This window comes from Fundulus heteroclitus, chromosome 18 (assembly GCF_011125445.2).
Source record: "Fundulus heteroclitus isolate FHET01 chromosome 18, MU-UCD_Fhet_4.1, whole genome shotgun sequence".
Lineage (NCBI taxonomy): Eukaryota > Metazoa > Chordata > Actinopteri > Cyprinodontiformes > Fundulidae > Fundulus > Fundulus heteroclitus.
Genome location: NC_046378.1, coordinates 18,798,489 through 18,820,830, shown reverse-complemented (window position 1 = coordinate 18,820,830; position 22,342 = coordinate 18,798,489). Strand labels below are relative to the sequence as shown.

General features: G+C 40.7%; 2 protein-coding genes and 1 non-coding gene across 7 annotated transcripts; 2 read left to right on the top strand and 1 right to left on the bottom strand.

Annotated features, from left to right (window-relative positions):
- Window positions 1-98: 98 nt before the first annotated feature.
- Window positions 99-8,810, top strand: phkg1a (phosphorylase kinase, gamma 1a (muscle)). The gene is made up of 10 exons (XM_021319261.2): window positions 99-348; window positions 1,662-1,811; window positions 3,399-3,577; window positions 3,676-3,730; window positions 3,814-3,879; window positions 3,962-4,125; window positions 5,934-6,024; window positions 6,208-6,361; window positions 6,451-6,576; window positions 8,070-8,810. Exons 2-10 carry the CDS (start codon window positions 1,729-1,731, stop codon window positions 8,334-8,336), a joined length of 1,185 nt encoding a protein of 394 aa, XP_021174936.2. The 5' UTR covers window positions 99-348; window positions 1,662-1,728; the 3' UTR covers window positions 8,337-8,810.
- On the top strand, window positions 8,293-22,342 carry psph (phosphoserine phosphatase). 5 transcript variants are annotated; one of them, XM_012868066.3, is made up of 7 exons: window positions 14,706-14,798; window positions 15,057-15,150; window positions 15,477-15,620; window positions 16,274-16,408; window positions 17,327-17,472; window positions 17,550-17,698; window positions 21,887-22,342. In XM_012868066.3, the coding sequence occupies exons 3-7, from the start codon at window positions 15,481-15,483 to the stop codon at window positions 21,995-21,997; spliced, it is 681 nt and encodes a 226-aa protein (XP_012723520.1). In that variant the 5' UTR covers window positions 14,706-14,798; window positions 15,057-15,150; window positions 15,477-15,480; the 3' UTR covers window positions 21,998-22,342. The 5 variants fall into 5 exon arrangements, with proteins under 5 accessions (XP_021174939.1, XP_036005934.1, XP_012723520.1 ...); XM_036150042.1 differs by having other exon boundaries at window positions 14,797-14,817; XM_021319264.2 differs by lacking the exons at window positions 14,706-14,798; window positions 15,057-15,150 and adding an exon at window positions 8,293-8,382.
- On the bottom strand, window positions 9,713-9,851 carry LOC118566829. Its single transcript, XR_004933317.1, has one exon. It is a non-coding gene; the product is annotated as a small nucleolar RNA SNORA15 (small nucleolar RNA).

Genomic DNA, 22,342 nt, shown 5'->3' with positions numbered 1-22,342 from the left:
AAAGCAGCGACAGCTCAGGGCTCCAGCACCTGTCGCGTCACTCTGATCTCATTGCAAAACACAAACTGAACGAGGGAAGTGTCTCTTGACGCGTCAGCTGGGTGTAAGTTGGGGGATCTGGATCCTGCGTGCACGTGTTGAGCTGCTGCTGCTGCGGGAGCACCCATTTATTTTTGGCATTTGACATTAAAGCTCAACCTTTACAACATGGCACCAGCGATTCCCCCAGCTCTTCTGCAGCACTAGAGCCTGACTGGATGTCTTTGTGGTCGATTGCTACGCTTTTTTTGAAAGGAGGTCGGGGTTTTAACGATGGAGTGCGTCTGTTGGAGCTGGCAGTGAAAGACGGTGAGTGAGCAGCGCTTCTCTCTCCACTGGAGCTGGATTAGTGATCAGCTCACACGTGGGGAACCGATGCTTAGTAAGTACAGTGCGTTTTGATGGGCACAGCTTAAAACTGCATGACTAGGATCTTTTTTTTTTTTTTAATAAAGCTTGAATAATTACAAAGATCAATCAAAGCTATTTTTAAAGAGGGTGAAATGATCCAGTGTCTGCCTTTTCACAACTTCCACACATATAAGACTGATAAGGATGTTTAAAAAGGCTTCAAAGTTTTAAACTGCTGCAGCTTCATAATAAAACACTAAAATGTATCTAACCTTTTAATTTGAGTTCATTTATTCAATGAGGGGAGACAATGTATTTTTGTACAACCTGCACATTTTATTAGGTAGAGCATACAAAGAAGGATCTTTGTTGCATGATTCTCCAGGGAGTCCATTCTATCCAGCTCACCCCTCCGTTTTTCTATAGGATTTAGGCCTGCAAAAGTTTTTGTTGAATTGTTACTGTGTTCATGCATTATCCTTCTAAAGAGCAGTTTTCTGGCAGACCTGTATTTAAATTGTCCCTAAACTTGAAAGAGTTTGTGATGCGCCAACAAGCTTCCCATGGAGAGGACCACAGATTCTCCTCTATATTTAAAGGGCATCAGGTGCTTTTTTTTTTTTCTAACTCCTTTTATGTTTCATGCCAGTCTGAGGGAGCATCTGCTTCCAGAAAACTCAACGTCAGTCTCGTCTGAGCACAGCATGAAGTTTTAGTGCAAATTTAGCAAACTTCACCTGTGATGGGTGGACAGAAAAGCTGTCGGCATGTAGATGGCGTCTAATGGTTACTATGGAGACTTGGTGACCTCTCCCTAAAGGGCCACTCTTTGCTGCAGTGGGCTTTAGAGATTTTTTTTATTTCTTTTTACCCGCTTTTCTCAACGTACACATGGTTGTAAAAGGGCCCGTGTAATTTGACCCCACACACATCGTCCGAGACTTCTCAGCAGCGTCGTTGGGGGGGCTGGTGCCTGTCTCCAGTGATCATTGGGCAAGAGGATCAGTCCATGACAGAAAGAGGAAGTTATTAATTAAAAATTGACACTCAGATCAGCTTAAAAGGGAAATCAAATAAGTTATGTTTTAGAGGAATTAAGTGTGTCAATGATTGTGCAACCAGGGTTAAAAAAAACAAATATATTCCAGTGTGAGATTTTGCCACCGCAGTTGAACTCTTTTTAAACATCCTCAGGGTGCCAATAAGGGGGCGAGGTGTTAAAAACACCCGAGTTGTGCCAGTGTTGTTCTGAGCCAATCTATTTCCTGCAGTGCGCCGTGAGCTATAAGAGGAAAACAGTTGTGCGAACCTTTGGAAGCGAACCAGCGTTGCTCCACCATGACCAAAGAGGAGGAGATCCCAGACTGGGTCGGAGCGAAGGAGTTCTACGACAAGTATGAGCCCAAGGAGATTCTGGGCAGGTATGTGTCCGGAGCGAGCACCGTGAGACGCACGACTACTGAAGGTCCCCACTTTACACTAAACCACGTTCACCCAACAGTACTCAGATCAGTAGGCCATTTGGGGTCAAGAGGCGTGCCCAGGGTAACATTGACATGTGACAAAAGGAAGCTGGAATCAAACCTGCAACATTTCAGTTGCAAGCAAATGTCTTCCTTGAAAAATACATCTCATCAGCTTCTGAGTTGGGTTTAGTCCTAGATTTTGTCAATGTCAGTCCAAATAAATAGGCATTGAGCTAATTCAGTCCTTGGAGTGTGATGTCCTAAAATTTTAGTTATGTAACTGCTTCAACATTCCTTAAGCAAATACTTTGGTCATTTTAAAGTGGCTGATTTAGGTAGCTGTCTCTTAATAAAGAGACATCTACCTAATTAATCGGTTGCCCTTGTTGGATGCCCAGTAACCACTCCAGTTAACAGATCCGGCCTTTAAGATCCGATTATTATTATTACTATTATTAGTATTTTTCTTTTGCTTTATTTGTCTATTTATTCTTTTTATCCATTTATTTCTACATACATTTAACTGCTCTTTGTTTCTTTTTATTGTTTGTTTTTGCATCCATATTTGCCTAACATTTCATTATTAACTATATGCTTACCTGCCCCCCCCCCCCATACCCTCTTCCTCCTTTATGTTAGTGTAACATATCATCACCTTATGTAATTTGTCATTGTTTTGTAAATGTACACCATATCACAAGTTTAACAAGCCAACTCATCTTTTGAAACTGCATTTAGTATTTATTCTGGTTATCTATTCCAACTAGTTTGATTATTGGAAACATTTAGATGCAAGAAAATAAAGTAATTCATAGGGAGGGGTAGTTCTCTTTAGGCCTCTTTAGCACACACAATATACTTTTTAGATTTTTATTTTTAAAGGATTTTGTGAAGATCTGTCAAAAAATAAATAAATACATTAAAATTTGTGGCTGTAAACCGACAAAATGTGGGAATATGTCTCGCGAGGCGCCTGTCCTTCCAGATCAGGCAGAGGAGGTTTCTCTGACGTCTCCCTAAACCCGGAGCTCTCTCATTGTCATTCACCGCTGCCTGTCAGACGGCGGAGGTGTTACGTAAGCCCCGCTGTGCAGGAGGCATGCCGGATCATTGTGTAACGTCAGCGCTTTTCTAACATACAGGTCAGCAGGTCACTGGAAGTGAGGACATTTTGTTCATTGATAGTCAGATCCACAAACAGGAGGGTTAGCCTCGGGCTAAAGTCTGGGATCTGACTCAACCTTTAAAAAACCCGCTTAAACAGACCACAATAATGAGAATACATAAAAAAATATATTTTTAAATCTGCTTTTAATTTGTTTTAATGTGGTTTTTATCCTCTGTTGTAAAGCCCTTTGTGATTTTTATCTTGAGAGGTGCTACATAAATAAAACTTTACTCACTAATTTCAATTCAGCTGTACTTGTAAATCGATGATACAAGGTGGATAAAAGCATAAGCCACATGAAGCTCTGACTGAAATTAACAAACATGTCTCATTTCTGCCCCAATGTTTATCAAATTCTCTCCTCCTTTTGACAGGGGGGTAAGCAGCGTGGTCCGTCGCTGCGTGCACAAGCGCACGGATCAGCAATATGCCGTGAAGATCATAGACATCACCCCGTCTGACAAATTGACCACACAAGAGATCGAGGAGATCAGAGAGGCGACGGTGAAGGAGATCGACATCCTTAAGAAAGTCTGCGGGCAGGAAAACATCAGTGAGCTCTTTCCTCCTAACATCCTAATCTCAGTTTAACTGGAGAATGATGCTTAGAAATGATGCCGATTGACTGATGAAGTGAATTCTCATCTCCAGTACAGCTCAAAGACTGCTACGAGTCCAAAGCCTTCTTCTTCCTGGTTTTTGATCTGTAAGTGTCAGGATTAGGGTTTCCACGTGTAAACGGCCCAAATGAGCTGCGGCTTCTCTGGTCTTTCATGTTCTTCCCCTCAGGATGAAGAGAGGGGAACTTTTCGACTACCTCACAGAGAAAGTCACTTTGACGGAGAAGGAAACCAGGTCGGTTTTCTCCCCGTCATTACTCCCCGTAGTGTTTTTTTTTTTAAAAGACTTTTACAGTTTAACGTGTCACTCCTTTCAGAAAGATCATGCGCTCTTTGCTGGAGGTGGTCCAGTTCCTTCACGGCCAGAACATCGTTCACCGGGACCTCAAGCCTGAGAACATCCTGCTGGATGACAACATGAACATCAAACTCACAGACTTTGGCTTCGCTGTGCAGATCCAGCCTGGACAGACGCTCAAAGGTGAGTGAAGGTTTTCATGGTGACCAATTCATCAACATGACCTTTTTTTTTATTTAACTCTCTGGTAAAAAGAAAACAGTCACCACAAACACACTACAGTGTCACTTCCTGCACGATCAATTGATACCGTTAGCGTCCTCCACAAGCAACCTTGCCATCTTTCCAGTCTATGCAGTGCGCCGGTAATTACAGCAACAGTTGGTGGTCGGGGGTGTGAATCTGGATCTGGTTGCAAAGCGTGCTTCCTGCTATGAACAGCACAGGACACTCTGATCTATTTGCTGCAGCCACGGAGGGTTGACCTTTCTAAATAGACTTCTCAGAAAGCTTAAGATCCTTAGAGGAGGAACTGGCAAGGCGAGTTTCTGATGAACTACGCCTCTGTTGGTGGACTTAAACGGTTAGGATGGAGACCTACCTCAGTGTGATAAGCAAACATTGTAGGGTAACACCAAGACAGTGTCAGTACTAAAGTCTTAGACTTAGACACACTTTATTGTCATTTTGTATGCACAGAGTGTGTACAGAACGAAACTTCGTTTGCATACAGCTTGAGAATTTCAGTGAATTGCAGTGAATTTCAGAATAAAGTAACTTTGCAGGAAAGTTTCAGGATAAAGTCTGAATTAAAGTTATAATATTGTCCAACTTAAAAATGTTAAAAGCTGGATTTTGGTCAAGCTGTAAAGTAGATTCATTAAAAAAAGAAGTGAATGAAATAATGCAACCAGTGAAATTAGAACAACGAATTTCTGCAGAGGTTCTCTACCATCAACGCCTCCAAACACCCTTATTACCAAGTAATCTTGAACCGTGCTTCCATATTTTTGAATACTGTAATGCTATTTCTAATTTAAAGGATGGTACAATCATATCATTAATCACTTGCTGGCATACAATTATGACAACGTGATGGGTAAGGCAACTAATCACTTACCAGTAACTAGGAACTTTTTTAGACAAGATTGTTTGTTGGTCACGTTTATTTTTTATATTGCTTCTTTCCAGGTGTTTTCCTTTTTAAGTCAGCGAGAAATTCACTTCCGTGCTCTCTTCATTGTCTAACTGAGGAATGCCTGGCTGATGCGCAAAGCTACCTTGTTCCCATAGCTGTTGGAGTTGCCCTGTTTTTCCTCCTTTGATACTATCTGTCACTTTACCCTCCCCAATATACTACCTTCCATTGGCATCACTCACACTCCATCGGACTGGTTTACATCTGTACCTTCCTGGCTGCACTCAGTTCATCCGACTCCAGTCCTTCAAATCCACTCCATCACTTCAGGCGTGCCACAGGGCTCTGTCCTTGGAAGCTGATGATTATTAATAATCATCAGCTTCTTTGTCATTGCAACTATTTGTCTTCTGCATTTAACCCAGCAGTGGCAGTCTGTGGGGAACCTGCTGCCTTCCCAGGACACAAACACACTACTCTAACCACAAAGCCACCCCTCTAAGCACTGAAAAAGATCTGTTTTCAAGTGTACTTATAGGTCATTTTAAAATGTTTCTGTTTTCTAGACTGATTCTTAACATTTAAACATCCCTGTTTACCAGTACACCTATTTGTGAATAGCAATTGCTAGAGAGAAGTGCCCTCAACCTTTAAAAATTGAGGTTTCTATCTGTTCTTCATCTTTTTAATTTTTTAATCTTTTGAACGCTATGAGAGAAAAAAAACACTTTACCCTTGTATATTCCGTTTGTTTGTCATTTATGTGTACTCTGGAGTGCCCAAAAAATAAATTTCACTACTGTAACACGCTTTGCCAATAAAGAATCTTTGTTTGAATTTGTGTTTAACGCAGAAGTGTGCGGGACGCCCGGTTACCTTGCTCCTGAGATCATTGAGTGCTCTATGGACGCAGGACACAAAGGATACGGCACAGCTGTTGACATGTGAGTGTCCAGAGACAACACGTCTGTCTCACATGTGCAACAGCAGCAGATTCAACTCTCTAACGCTTTTCTTCCTGTTCCCTGTTCATGTTACTGTAACTGAAGCTTCGGCTACAGAAGTGACACGTAGTTTCTGTTCAAACAGGTCAAAGAGTTGACTGTCGTTGATGCTCGTGTTTACAGATGGAGCGCCGGCGTCATCATGTACACGCTGCTGGCAGGCTCTCCGCCTTTCTGGCACAGAAAACAGATGCTGATGCTGCGGATGATCTTAGCTGGGAGTTACGACTTCTCGTCTCCAGAGTGGGAGGATTGCTCTGACACAGCCAAAGATCTGGTAGGCTTTTCTTAATCCTATAATAATTTATTTTATTTAGCAACATACAGTTCTCATTATCTAAAAGTTGCATCATACCATTGGTTCAGATCACCCGGATGCTGGTGGTGGACCCAAGGCAGCGCTACACTGCTTCGGATGCTCTAAACCACTCGTTTTTCTCCCAGTATGTGGTGAACGAGGTGCGACAGTTCAGCCCATACAGGCGGTTCAAGGTGAGAAACGGCAGATTTCAAGAGCTCTCTCTCTCCACCTCAACAAATTTAATCCAAAATACAGTTTGCCGACATTTAAACACGAAGATTTCGTCCACAGCCTGAAAATAAAGCAAATGTTTGATGGTGATGGTGTTCCTAACAGCGTCCGTTTCCATCAGATAAACTGATCCAGTCAGAACCATTTGTTATTTTGAGAATTTGACTGTTTTTGCTCAGAATCTATTGACTGTGGCATCCATCAAATCAAACATCTTTAAATTTTAATGATAGATTTAAGTGAATTTCTAGAGAAATGACATCAATCACAAAGAGGAAATAATTGCGTCACATTAAGGTAGGCCACTGATTGGAAGTCCCAGGGTTATATAAGTATTAGTTCCCCCAGTGAAACCTGATCGAGTCCTATTACTTGGTGTAACACCTTTACTTGGAACGCACAGAGGGGAGATGTTTTTTGTAACTGGTCACCAGGTTTATTTTTACAGAAACTCTAATCTGTTGGGAATCTTGCCGTTTCAGCACTGATTTTCTTTAGGACAGAGATCTGGAGACTGACTGGGCCACTCCATGCCCTAAAGTGATCCTTCTTTGTTACAACAGTGGGGTTGTTTTGGGTCTTTGAGCTAGAAGACTCATATTTCTTTTGTTTTGATTGATGGCCCCGAAATGCAGTTGGATTGTGCAGCAACCTTAGCACAAAAGTATGAGTTTAACTACTGTGGTTGGACTTTTGGATGCCGATTTTCACGTCACTCAGTAATTTTCATCCTCCAAAAACTAGGTAAAATTTATCCCCAAAATAGCTTCGTTTTGGGCTGAGGCCAGAGCGCTCTGTTGAAGAACAGATTTTTTTAGTTTTCACTGACAAACTTAAAAGACAGGCCTTTGCATTTTACTTCAGTCGCACTAACAGGCAGTAAATTGCCTTTAGATTATTAAGCTCCTACCAGGGTGATCTCACCCTGCATTTCCTTTCTGAATCAATAATCAAAGCAAAGGTTGTCACCTTCTCACCAAGCATCCTACTAATGGTCTTGGAGACCATTGTGGGCTTTTCAGATCCATCTTGTGCCTGATCTCCATGGACAAGTCTTTGGATTTATTTATAATGTCACAGTAGGTGAAAGGGAAAGAAATTATGCCATTTCAACCCATTACATTATACATATGAGATCACTATTTTTAATGGATTAATAACATGCCAGTGGGAGTCAAAATTTTGTCAGGCTTGTAGTGAATCAAATTTTTTTTTTATTTGATAATGAGCATGGCTACAATTTTTTTTCCCCAAGTCTAAGATAGTCTAATAAAATCAGACTAAATAATTAGGTGGTTCTTTGTCTAATAGATTTTGTGATAGTTTAATATCTGCATTGTTGAAGGATAGGCATAAACCATGTTGTAAGCAATCTTATAAATTAAAAACCTTCAATCATTAAAAAAAAAAAAAACAATAATGTAAAGCCTACGCATGGTTGTTTCTCCATCAGGTCATCTGCATGACCGTGCTCGCCACGATGCGCATCTACTGCCACTACCGCCGTGCCAAGCCCGTCACCAAGGAGGTGATACAGAGCGACCCCTACGCCGTCAAGCCCATCCGCAAACTCATCGACGCCTGCGCCTTCAAGATCTACGGCCACTGGGTGAAGAAGGGCCAGACTCAGAACAGAGCCGCGCTTTTCGAGAACTCTCCGAAGGCCATCCTGCTGTCCATAGCCGCTGAGGCGGAGGAGCCGGGCCAACACAGCTGGTGATGCGCCCGCAGGACCGGGAGTCGCTTCTACTCCAGAAACAGAACTGGTAAACTGAAGATGGCGTAACTCAGCTGTTCTTTGCACATGAAGTTGGGGGTGTGGGGGGGCTTAAAAACTGCTGCTTAAAAAAAAATGTTTTAATGCCTGGGGGGTTTTTGGTTTTGTTTTGGACAGAGGACGTTCTGGAAAATGGAAAGTTCTTAATTTAAGTGAATGTAGCCTCCAAGGCACTGATTCAAGTCTTCATCTTTTGTCAAAATATTTAATTGTCTAGTTTAGGATCACTATATAGACTTTGTCGCCCCCCTCCCCCTATATGTTAATAATAATCTTCAGTTTGGACCGCAGGAATTTCAGGGAACTTGTATATTTGAAGCTGCAGACTACCAAGGACGATGTGTACAGGCACCTGCTCTGATAAAAAGAGCACTTAAGATTTGTAAAATTTCATTAAACCTTTCATTTATCTGAAAACCATATGTCTGCTCTTTGAGGAGGTGCAGACTTTTCTAATGTTGTATTTCCTGCCTCTCTACCAAAGAGCTTCGTTTCCAACGACACAGAGTCAGTACACAGAGTTGTTTTCGGCACAGTGACAAGTTTATTATGAAAGAGTAAGCGGCATTCTCATAAATCCTTACAGGTCACAGAGTGCTTGGCACAGGTTCCTCCTGATTCCTGTCCAGGGGCGGCCCTGCTGCTGCGTCCGTTTTTAGTCTCGTGTGCGGGTCTGACTGTGGTCAGGTGTGAGGCGGATGGTGATAGGGTTACACGAGGCCAGATGCTTGATATACTGCTGTAAAGAAATTATTTTACAGACAATTGCTTTGTGACTGAAGAAAAACATTTCACTTAAAAATCAGTAGTTACCACAGATGAAAGAGTTGAGTCCCTTCCTGTTTAAAATCTGGGAGCCCTGCAGGAAGAAATGCCAAGAAAATAAGCTTTTTTAAAACCTCTCACGATTGTTAAGTGGCTCATTGTACTCATTCCTGTGCGGCTGGACATAACCGAAGAAAGCAGATAGCCCAGGTGATTTTTTTTTTTTTTTTCGTGTGGCAGAAATGAGACGAGGCTGTCGCATGGTGTCTGACTGTATCCAGCACGGAGCGCAGCTGGAGCAGAATTCGGCCATGCCCCGGGTCACCTTTCCAGTGATCCCGTAAATCATGTAATGTGTGCGACTGTTAACGATGGGAGTAAAACATACCGTCCTGAGTGAAGGTCAGGTAACTTACAGCAGCCTCCTGAGTGCAGCAGAGCAGCAGGACTCTGAAGGATGGGAAAAAAGAAAAAAAAAAAAAAACAGGAAAATCTCACTGACTTCTTCACTATATAACCCGACGTGGCTGTTAGATCGCACCACAAAGTTTCTAACGTGTCGTTGTCACTGACATAAGAACGAGGCATATGAGCAGCACTCTGATCTTGCAGAGTCAGTCGGTGAAAACATTAATGTAGCATGGTGTCTGACTGTATTTACTACATGCAAAGTAACACAGAATTCGGCCATGCATCCAGAAACATGCGGTGAAGACGTAAGAAATCAGGGGTTAAATTTACACTGGGCACACTCAGAGCATGCTTTGAACAGAGCCATCCTAACAGTTTAACAAGCATTAACACAACTTTAAACACATAGTCCTTCACACCTAACACTTATATTAATTTATAATGCAACAAATTTATTAATCTTTATCATTGCAAGTTATCTCTTAACTCGCCCAGATCCCAGAAGCGCCACAGACAGAGTTAAAAGCCAGCAAACACAGTTAGGAGCTTGAACATGGCTCTAAATTAAGCTACCCATGGTGTGCTTCCAAACTGCTGCCACATGAGGGCAGCCTTGGGAAAATGTGTGTGTTGGTTGTTAGGTTGTAGTGTGCAATGAACAGACAGAATAAAACAGATGTACTGTTTTTGCTCAATGAAACAAGTGGGACCGGACCCACGTCCTCCACAAGCGATTCATCGCTTTCTGACTTTGTTGTACAATCCTAAATGTGGCATCAGCTCTGTGGGCTCTGAATATTGTCTGCGTTTCGGTGGGAGTGTGTGCAGCTTGGTCTGTATATCGATTAAATCCCAACTATCCTCCCCTCTGCAGGGCAGCAAACAATTAATAGTACTTTATCTTGAATTCTGAGCTTTACTGCCGCTCCATTTCTCTCTGTTCTCAACATCTGCGAAGCCTATTAACAGAAATGCTGATTATATTGTTAATTCAAAAATATGCCCGTCCCATTTCTATTTACAAGCTGGTATTATTTCTTTATTGAGTCTGTATAAAAAGCCCCATTTAGTAAATTCTGTTTTGGTTTTTTTTTTTTGTGGTAAAGTTGGAAGGGAAAAACAATAAATGCTGGACTTTGCTCTTATTTATCCACTGGGTAACAAGTTATCTCACTTAATCATGTATGGTCTTACCTTGGAGATCCTAAACTTAATAAAAGGCTTTTAAAATTATACAAACTCGGATACAAAATGGCCCCCAGGCTGCACTTTGGTACACCCCTGCCTAAGAGGCCTAAGCATTATCAAGCACATGTTTGTGCCTGGTAGCATATGCGGATGAACTGTAAAGACTTAACAAGTTAGAGATTGTTAATGCAGTTTAGGCTCAGGACAGTATTTGTTAAAAACTATATTTCCGTGCTTTTTATACATTATGCAAACATCCCGCTGTCTTGACAATCCTTACATCGGAGGGATATCGTTGCTACTAACCCAGTAGCATGCGTGCATGCTCCTCTTCCTCACCTCTGCAGCCAAAAGGCCAGCGCGTTAGCATCTCCAGGCCGATGAGCGAAGCAAGGCCCCGGCTTCCCTCTCCTCCTGCATCACAGGATCCAGATGGACAATGTCACAGCTGAACACCAGGACCGTCTGAATCACCATGCACACATTTACAGGAGACACGTCAGCATCATGCTGTAGTTCATTTATCGCCGCGAACTACCGTATCCTGCTTCCGCATTCAAACCAGAAAGTAACAATTTTAGATTTAAAACGCGGCTAAACGACTATTAACGACCTGAATGCGCCAATTCCCTTTGTTCGCCTTTGAAATCTCCCCTTTTTGTTTAAAGACTATCACAGAATTTCACATTGTTTCAGCTGCAACTTACTCTACCAACCTTAACCAGCGTGGATACGCAGCATCCTTCTCTTCTTCTTCTTCTTCTTCTTCTTCTTCCCTCCCTGAGAACGCGAGGTTGTGGCTCTTGCAATCAGCGACTCATCAGCGCCCCGCATTGAACGAAAACCTGAACTGCAACACTCTTTTACAGAAAAGCATGTTGAAACCGCCTCTCGCCCAGTGAAATGCTGGAGATAGACACCAGGACCACTCGTGACCCCATGTGGGATAAAGCGAATAATAAAATGGATGGATGGCGAAACCAGGTATATTCGATATATATATATATATATATATATATATATATATATATATATATATATATATATATATATATATATATATATATATTCCCCCTGTGTAACATTAAATGTGTTTAAACGCACCCCGTTTTATGTTTATGTAAGTTAAAATTACTAAACTTATTTTATTTGCTAAACGCCCGAACAATAAGCAACAGATTTTTTTATTTAAACATAGAAGTCACTATACCTTTGAATTTGTTAAATTAAATCAAAATCATAATAACCATGGATATATCTGGAGAAAAAGAGGGGTGTCTGCTATACGTGTGAAAGCAGCATCTCAACGCTGAAGTATTGGAGTGGTAATGTTAGGGATGTTTTGCTGCAGGTACCCGTCAGAAAAGAGATGGCATCGTGAGGTGTCTTAAATCACACAGTCAAATTAGTCACAAAGTTTGTCAAGGACAAGAAAGTCAATGTTTTGGAACGGCCATCAAACCAGTTCCTGATCTCAGACCCATGGAAGATTTATGTAAGTAAGGCTGTTCTGTCAGGAGGAAGGGGCCAAAAAAGATTCCAGTCAGAAGATTGTGGAAGAAAACCAAAAAGGTTTTACCCAAGACATATAAAGCAATGCTGCAAAAATACTAAGGAAATACCGACCAACTATTCCGAATTAGAGAAAAGTAAAGAATAAATTCCTCCAACAAATAGAAATAACTGGTAATTTTCACAGACTTAAAATAGGAATCATCCCTGTTCTGGGGACCTTTCTAGAACCTCTGGAGATGACTTTGCAAACATGTCTCTTCTTCATAAAATTAGGAACATTATGGAAAACCCTAACCCTCCTCTTTACTGGACTGTTGTACAACAAGAAGGTGTCTTCTGTCAGAGACTTCTCCAGATCAGCTGTAAGACAGACCCCTACTGGAGATCCTTCCTGACTGCTACCATCACCATCTTCAACAACTCCTTGAAGAAACCCCTGTAACATAAGTTAAACTAACATTTAATTTCCTTTTGGGATTAATAAAGTATTTTTGAATTGAATTGAATCATATGCAAACATGTTCTTTCAGCTGTGCATTTCCATGTCACGATGTGTAAAAGTTGAATAGAGAACAGAATGCCAGAGGGACCACAGAGGTTTTAACAGAAAGTTGCCTTACTGGTATTTACAATGTATTAATGTGGGATCTTTCTCTGGAAAAGGTTTAGTAAATGTTTATTCAGAGCATGAATGTTTATTCAGAAGATGAATTAAGAGAAACTCCAGTATAAACACACATTGAAGAACCTTCAGCATTCACCAAAAAGACTTTTTGGTGATTTACGGAACACGCTGAACCTGTTTTTTTTTTTTTTTTATAGAATGAATTAGGTTTTATGAGCTGCAGCGTCTGATAAAACTTCAGAGTATTGTTTATGATGGATTCTTCACTCTTCTCTGTTGTTGAAACATGCACTACACCAATAGAAGCTGGTAGATCTGCTTTTGTTTATGGATATATGGCATCAGTTCCTCGTTCTTTAAGAAAAGAAATAGCATACAGACAAGAATGACACAGCTAAATGAATTCTGCAGAGATCTGCATCAAAATATATCTTATTTGGATTCTAGAGCTTGTTTTTACAGTCGAGATTTTCTCCAAAAACATAAAATATATTACATCTTGAAATAAATTTGCTAAGTTCTTTGCAACATTTCTTTCTGTGTGGCAAATAGTATGGCAGTAAATGAAACTGAGGCATATTACAGACATCAGTAAACATGCTGTGAAACAGGGATTTGCAGGGATTTGTTGTAGGATAAATATATGGTAAAGATGGTAAAGGTAAAGATGGCATCCAAGTTATGTGAGCTCTGTCGAAAGATTTTGACCTTACAAGTGTAATTTGTGTGATTATAAAGCCTTTGAATGAGTATTGCACACATGTCTTACAATAGAAAAGGGTAGTTTATAGGTTAATAACTGGTGCTCAGAGATCATAAAGATATTGAGGATTATGATGGGTTTACACAGACAACAAATGTTCCAGTGTTCAAATATATTTAAATATATTGGTCTGTCATCATATACTATCTAATTACTATCTGTATGTATGTGTGTGTGTGTAGAGAGAGAGAGCGAGAAATCAAAGTGTAATGATCTTTCAACAAACCCTTTACACCAGAATAAACCAACTTCCACCACTCTATAACTGCTCGTTTATTTAATGTGTGAATATAATTCAATCATTTGCACACCAAATATTATTTGCCACCGAAATTCTGTGTCATAGCCCTCAACCACCTATCTCTGTATTTTGTCTAAATTTGATAACCGCTTTTTTTGTTTTTGTTAAGAGCGAATAAAACTGGTTACTTCCACCTTTTAATAATAATAATAAAAAAAAAACATTTGTAGAGATTTTTGTCATTCATTTCTTTTCTATCCATCTTCTCTATCCACGTCTTTAAGGTTTTTATGGTGTTGTAACGGCTGATTAGGGGGATTTACATATCTTTACAGCACTTTCTTCCTCAGCTGGTCAGTGGAAATTTCCACAAGTCCCGTGGCTTTCCAATCTTGTTGAAATGATAAATAAGAAACCTAAAAGTATGGTGAAAGCTCCTCATTTAAAGAAACGTATTTCATTAAAATTTACCGTTTATTAAGCTTACAAAATGACGAGCATGTTTCAATGAAATTCGCGTTTTAATAACCTAATATCAAGTGTTTATTGTTTTTTTTTTTTTGGACAATTATATTCTATCCTAAAATTAATGTTTTATTAATTTTAAACTAATTTCAGTTTATTTTTTGCTAACACTTATTGTTAATAAAGCTTACGAGTTGATCTCCCTGTTTTATGGTTGATTTTTCGGCGTTGCTAACGCTCCGTGTTTGACGGTTGGGGTCTCCATGGCAGCGAGCCAGCGGGTGAGTGGGCGGGAACCTTGTCGGCTTCGCTCTGATTGGTCAGCCGAATGGCTCGTCTCTTCCTCATCGGTGAGCCCATTGAAAGCGGTCCCAGTCAGCTCATGTTAAAACGACCAGCCTGCCTGTGCCTTACCAACGCTCGTCTTATTCGGTATGTACTAAAAAACAAGGTAATATTTCACATTTTGACGACTATAGTGTTATACTCCAGGGTTAAGTAGTTTATCACTGCTGACAGTAGCACCAACTGTCGGTAAAAGTCACCCGTCGGTTCCACACATGGAAAAGGCATTCCGGAGGCTTTTCATGTCGACTAAATGCTTTGACATGTTGCATAAGAGGAGTAGGAGCAGCAGCAGCAGCAGCACTGACGAGTTTTATCCTTTTTCTGTTTTGTTGCGGGTTAAAGCGTCAACCTTTAGCCTTCAGCCTGCCGCATTGGGGTGATGCAACAAGGACAGAGGATGTCCATCCATCCATCAGTCCTCCCGGCTTCTTAAACGGTTAAACACACTCCTTTATCCAACGTCTTTTCTGGTTCATATTGTTGCACTGTGAACTCTTTTTTCATGTCGGATCAGCACGTACAGTTTGCACATAGGTATTTCAGTGACTAGCTGTGTGTTTTTTCCGCTCCAATGGGTTAAAGGCGTCCTCTGCACGCAAGGTGAAATCAGGCATAAGAGATGTCCCCCTTAAACCAACAGCACAGCAACAGACCGCCCAGATGACTCCCCGGTGTTAGCTCTGCATGTCACCTGACATCCTCAGTCTGAATTATCAGGCCTAATAGCACTGTTGTGCATCTCATTTTGTCCCCCCCTCACAGCACGATGACGGCCATTCAGGAGACAAAGGAGCTCTTCAGGAGAGCAGATGCTGTCTGCTTTGATGTGGACAGTACAGTCATCAAGGAAGAGGGCATCGACGAGCTCGCCAAATTCTGTGGCGTGGGGGATGCGGTCAGAGAGATGTACGTGAGCCGCTTTTCGTGCACACTTTTTGCAAAAGTTCTATACCCCTTTAACTTTTCCACACTGAAACGATGTATGTTTTGTCCGGTTTTAAGTTCTGTCTGCTTGAGTAATCGGCAGAACCACCTTTCAGTGACGGCTTATGCCTATAAGAGCTTTGCACGTGGCACAGAATCTCCATTCAATCTTATTTACTAAAAGTTAAACACCGTACATGCTCGTGTCTTGCCCCAGTCGCTGCGCAAAAGAATCCTGTGAATTGCGCAATACGCGATTAATTCAAAAAACTCTGCAAATTATTCTTGCATCTTCCGCAACAGGTTACAGTCGTAAAAATGGACATGGATACGACAGACTTCCCCATCTCCTCCGCTTCTAAAGCTGTGATCTAATCTTGTTTACATGAAATAAGCCTGCTCTCGAGCAGGCTTAAGCTGGCGCACATGTTGCTATGACAACAAGTGCAGGATGTCTTTCGAAGAACCAAACGATCCAAGATCATGCCAAACCGTCAACAATGAAATCCTGCTAACTGAGTTAGCGACGTACGAAGAACGGACCCCTGTTCACATACTGTCCACAACACATATTTATGTACTCTGTTTTCCAAAAATGACTGCATTGTTATATTTGAACCAAATACACTTTTCAGGACTCGTAAAGCCATGGGCGGCTCCATGACGTTTAAGAAGGCCCTCACTGAGCGTCTCTCCATCATCCGATGTTCCAGAGAACAAGTAAACAAACTCATAACGGATCACCCTCCTCAGCTGACTCCGGGCATAAAGTAAGTGTGTGTGGAGTCTAATAAAGTAAATCAATTCAACAGATTTTGTTTTGCAGCGCATGCAGAAACATTGACTCCAAGAGTAAATTTTATTTTATTTTGTGATATATGGTTTTACCAAACCTGGTCTCTGTGAAATTAGCCAACATTTGCCTTCTAGCATTGATAATGTCAAGAACTGGTGTCTTACAGTTTAAAATTATCAAGTGTATAATTAGATTACTGTATACTGTGTAGTTGTACAAGGTTAACTTTGCATGCAAGATGAAGTCTCGCGGTATTTGTGCGTTCACAAACACGAGAATCCATCTTGTACCGCTCCGGCTTGAACCGTTTGTGTCCGAACCAAAACCAGTTCGGGCCAATCCCGTTGCAGTATTGTGGTCTAAGGCGGGACATACTGGTGCAGTGGAAGCAAGAGCTGCTGAGCTCACAGCCGAACCAACATTAAGTTGGCAGCGCAGGAGGACTCACACGTAGCTGCTGCTATCACATCTCTTCTGTCAGAATCCACAATTTCATCTTTGAAAGGAGGACAACAAGAAGCGCCTCGACTAGCTTACCTTCTTGTGGTTTTTCATGACGTCTGCTGCTCACATTTTTTATTTGATACCTTGATTGACTAGAATCAACCTTTGGTAGGCGTGCACTTGGTGTTACTTTGCCCAATCAGTTCGGAAAAGTTCTGCTGAATGTGCAGAAACTTGGCTGCTACACATGAACAATCTGGCTGGCCAGGTTAATACAAGTAATCATTTCAGGGCTGTAATCTACGCAGTTCTTAGCCAATTCAAAACCTTTGGTAGCAAGTTAGAAATAGTATATTACAACAAATCAAAAGTTTAAAAAGACCTTGAAAGGTTGAAGGTGGTACAAGTATACTCTGTGTAATTGACAAATGCTTTTGTCTTCGTCCAGGGAGCTTGTAGACCGTCTGCACGAGCGCAACATAAAGGTGTTCCTCATTTCCGGCGGTTTCCGATGTATCGTCGAGCATGTGGCCTCCCAGCTGAACATCCCTCTGCATCACGTCTACGCCAACAGGCTCAAGTTCTATTTTAACGGTAAGAACCAGACCGTGCCGTTTGACGCTCATCTGCCGTCTGACGCTCATGTCGGCTTCTGACGGCTTCGACTGCAGGGGAATACGCGGGTTTTGATGAAACCCAGCCCACGGCTGAAAGCGGCGGCAAAGGAAAAGTGATAAGCATGTTGAAGGAGCAGCACGGCTTCAAAACAGTGGTGATGGTCGGAGATGGCGCCACTGACCTGGAGGCCTGCCCCCCCGCTGTAAGTGTTCATAGTTAAAGATCTGCATCGATTTAGAGATGCACCAAACACAATTTTGTGGCCGGTTTCCAATTTTTGTGAAGCTTTGACCTGCTGATCCCAAATTTGAACAGTGGAGATTCTCACTTTTTTGTAAGAGCAGAAACTCATTCACAATATACAGTTAAGATGAAAATTAGACATACTCCTGGTAGATGTAAAATTATTGTCGTTCAAACAAGAAGTTTGTTTCTGACAGGAAATCAGGCAGCAATCTCCTAAAAGACGACACAATATACAGACAATTTAATAAAAGCATGTGAAATAGTTGTTATCCTTTTTAATAATCAATGGAAAAATCTTTATTGGCGTTACAGTAATCAAAGCCTTCTTAGAATTGCTGACCGTATTTTGGTGATTAGCTGTAAGTCCATCATCATCTTCTGCCCCTTCCCCAGATTCTCCCTCAGATTCATGTCAACAGTCAGGGTTGGTCATTTCAAAACGTTAATATTACTTCCAGCCTTAATAAACATGTTGACAACATAATATAACTTTAAACGCAAACCTGCCAGAGGTTTGGACCTCACTGTATATTTTTTAACCTTTCTGCTGTGAGCCCTTCTGTCTCTGTGAGAGAGCAGTCACTGTAAAATAAGGTTCTATATATATTTTAATACTAAGACAAATTCATTATGCTGTTGTCGTTTTAAATTGTCGTTAGCATTTTTTATTTGTAATGACTGCATCTGGCAAAGGGGTCTGCAACCTGAGGCTACTGAGCCATGTATAGCTTTTAATCTCTTTATGGACGAGTGATGCTAATTAGCTTCATACCCGTTTTGTTGTTTAGGGGTGAATGAATACAACAAATGTTGGTTGATGATAATACTACCACTACTACTAATAATAATAGTAATTTATTAAATTTGTACTGCGCTTAACATTTTCTTAATGTTCTAGATTATGAAACATCTAGAACAGGGATGGGCAACTTCCATGATAAAGAGGGCCACTTTTTTTTCAGCACGACCATTGGAGGGCCACATGACCACACACTTCAAATATTTGGATATGAAAGACGCTACAAATTATTCTCAATAAGAACAAGTTTTAGATGAATTTATATCTGTATGTTTACTGCACCAACATATAACTATTTTCTGCATATAAATGCATTTTAATATGTCCTTAAGCAAAAGACAAACCGTTTGCTTTAAAAAAAAATTGCAAAAAAGGAATTTAAACTCCATATCAATGCATTCAGGAGCATGGGTCATTTCATATTTACAAGGAAAGAGGCATAAAACGGCACAGAACTTAACTCAAACAAGAATGTGTCTATCCAGAAACAGTGTGGGCCTCTTACAATACTGAATGCTCTATAATTGTATTCCTGTTACTTTTTGATTATGCACATCTGTTAGCTTTTTATTCTGAAAAATCTAATGTCCCATGCTCCTGAATGCACCATAGCTTTCTGACGCTCACGAATGCATCACACTGGTCTGTGAACGCGGTGCTGCACGTTTGATCTTCTGCTTAAGACAAAGCTTTGCAGTTTCAAAACTCACGTCGACTCTCACGGTTTATGTTGTGTGTGAATGACAAGAGACTAAAAAAAAAATTCCACATGTCCATACTTCTTCCCATTTTGTCTGAAAAATGTGACTTTCTCGTCAAGTTTTCCCTTTATTCCACTGCTAGTGGCCAGGGCTCTTGACTTTCTTCCTCGCTGTTGCAAAGCGGCCCATGCCCGCTATTGTTTGGGTACGGCCCCCTATCGGTCAAAAGTATAATTAATTTTTTTTTAAAAAAATCATTATTAAATTATTATTGATCTATTCGCGGGCCGCACTGAGTGATAAGGAGGGCCGTGTGCGGCCCCCGGGCCGCCAGTTGCCCATCCCTGATCTAGAACAACTATGGGCCGATGCATGAACATCGGCTAATAAGTCGTAACCCTGATGCAGATTGTCCAATAAACATTTATGGACTCACTAACGTCTTCTACAACTCATCTATAAGAATTGAAAACACAAGACCAAAATTCTAAAAGGTATTTATAATTTTGGGTTTGAAGCTATTTAGCGCCACTAGGCAATTAAAGGAGCATAGCACAAGTTTGCCCCCTTCTGGTGACACATTGAAGTGACACCAGTGTTGTGCACGTCCATGAGAGAAGAGGAAAAGCATCTGCCCCTGCGCGTCTTTTGTTTAGAGACGTAATGTCTTCTGAGGTCATATTGATGTTAGACAGTGTTCTCTCGCTAATTCATTGATTACGGTGGAGACTCAACAAAGTAGCCAGGTGAGCAAGAGCGCGCAGCGCTTCATTCTCTCATAAACTGAGTAATGGTGCGTTCAGACCAAACGTTATTTGACCATTTAAAAAGGCGTCCAATGACTCAATTTTTGTCAGCAAAGTGTGGACAGACTGGTCTGATACGTGTTGTGAGGAGCTACCCTGTTCTTTTCCTCAAATGCGGGGAATTATAAACCGCGGTAAAGGTTTTGAGAACTTACCCAAAATCCTCTCTAATCCTTCTCCAGGTAAGGTCCTTTACAGTCTCTGTAGTCATAGCTCGACTAATCATAGATAACAGGATGGGCACAAACAGCAGCCATGAGCTTGTCCTCCAAATCCGCCACTATGTCACATAGTAGGGTGTCTGTGATTGGTTAAAGGTGGTACAAGTCCAGCTGCAAAAGTTCAGATTTTCCAATTCTAGCGTTGGCCGCTTAAAGCGTGTCGCTCCCATTTGGTGAAACGCGGCGCAAGACCTCAACGCTCCTAGAGGCACGTCCACCATAGACTTTGGCCCAACGCTCAAAACGCGTTTGGTCTGAACGCAGCATGATGGAGCTTATAGCAGCAACCGTGGTAAATAGAGGATTACTCATTTTACATGTCGGCCAAATGTAAGTGCATTATGGGAATGAAAATAAATATTTAACTTCAAAACTTGCAACATAGACCTTCTAAAAAAATGGAATACATAATAGTATTATTTAGTAATGGAAAGTAAATTCTGTGAATGTATTCACATTAAAACATCAAATCAAATAATTACTTTAAATTCTAAATATTTCCAAAACTACAAGAATGTTTTTAATCACAAAATGTGGTCAAAGCTTTTTGAACAGTAAAACAAAGGGATTTTTCTGTATTTAGCCGAATTTGAAACATTGTGCAATGAAAAGTTCAAACACTAATTTCTCATTGCAAAAAAAGACCTCATGAGACTAAGCAGCAAAGGAGTTTTGCAGTATTTAACTATGTAAAACATTGCAATGCTTTGAAAGCAATGGTTGTTCCAGAACATATTTTGATGGAGTTTCTTGTTGAAGCACATTGAGATTGAAAACTTAGTTTTATTCCTTAATTGCTCAGTGGTGCTAATTAATTAATGGTAGCTCTCCATAGTGGCTCAATTTTTTTTTAAACTTTGGGCAAAATAATAAACTGAGAAACGTTATTTATAAAAGGTAATTAACATTTGTTGTTTTAGACAATTTCTGAGTAGCATATCAACAACAGGACTAAACTAGTGGTGCAAATTTTCATGAGGTCACCAACTGTGCTTTTGTTTTCCTTAAATATGGATTTCATGAAAATACATTTATTCTCCTTTGAAAGTTATTTTGTCATCATTATACAACTAAACATTTGTCCATGTTTTTAGAACAAAGGCTGGTGTAACTTGTCCTGGCATCACTAAAACCTCGGTTGCCTGTGAAAGGCTAGAGAATTTAGACCCTCACTGTGACTCAGATTTGTCAAAGGTGGCCAACTTTTTGACATCCAGCTATTTCCATAACAAGCAGAGGTTGAAATGGTCAAAAGGATCTTACAGAGCAGCTTTGCTCTTCTCCTTTCAGCCTTCCTGTTTTTTTTTTAAAACAGCTTTTTACTGCTTTGCTTCCTCAGACCTCATCATTTAACACCTCATTGATCCTGATGACTGACCTTTAGCCTTCCTCAGCCAGTTAACCTTCACACCGATTAGCCTCGTCAGCACGGCCTGATAGCGCTGATCAGGCGGAAACCTTTTTTCACTGGTCAGAAAAGGGATCGGCAAATCAAGCCAAAAATTGGCCTATTCCGGTCATCAACGATATTTCAGTGCATTTTTGGGATTGGGGACAATTTTGCTCTATAAACATTATAGCAAAGCTTTAAAAATATGCAATCTTGTTTATTCTCAGAGTGCTTTTATCGGCTTTGGAGGAAACGTCATCAGAGCTCAAGTCAAGGAGAGAAGTTCCTGGTACGTGACGAGCTTTGATGAGCTGCTGAAGGAGCTGGAGAAGATTTAAATATGCTAGAGTAATCCTACTAACTTAACCTTTTATATTTGCACTCAAAAGGTGTGCCAGTGAAGTTTTTTTTATCTATTCCACACTAGATTTTTATAATGATAATGCTTCACCTTAATGTTGATTTTTGTACTAAAAAAAGTAACCAAACACTGAGTGTACAATAAGAATTTAGTGTTTTTTTTTGCACTTTTCGCATCAAGCCTAATAACTTGTAGGTTTTATATTGTGGCATGTGCAATGAGAACCGTGTTAGAAACGCATTCAGTACTAAGAGCTCTAACCTGATTTAACTGGCACGACTTTAAGGAGGATCAGAATTAAAGACAAGAACGTGCTCTAAAA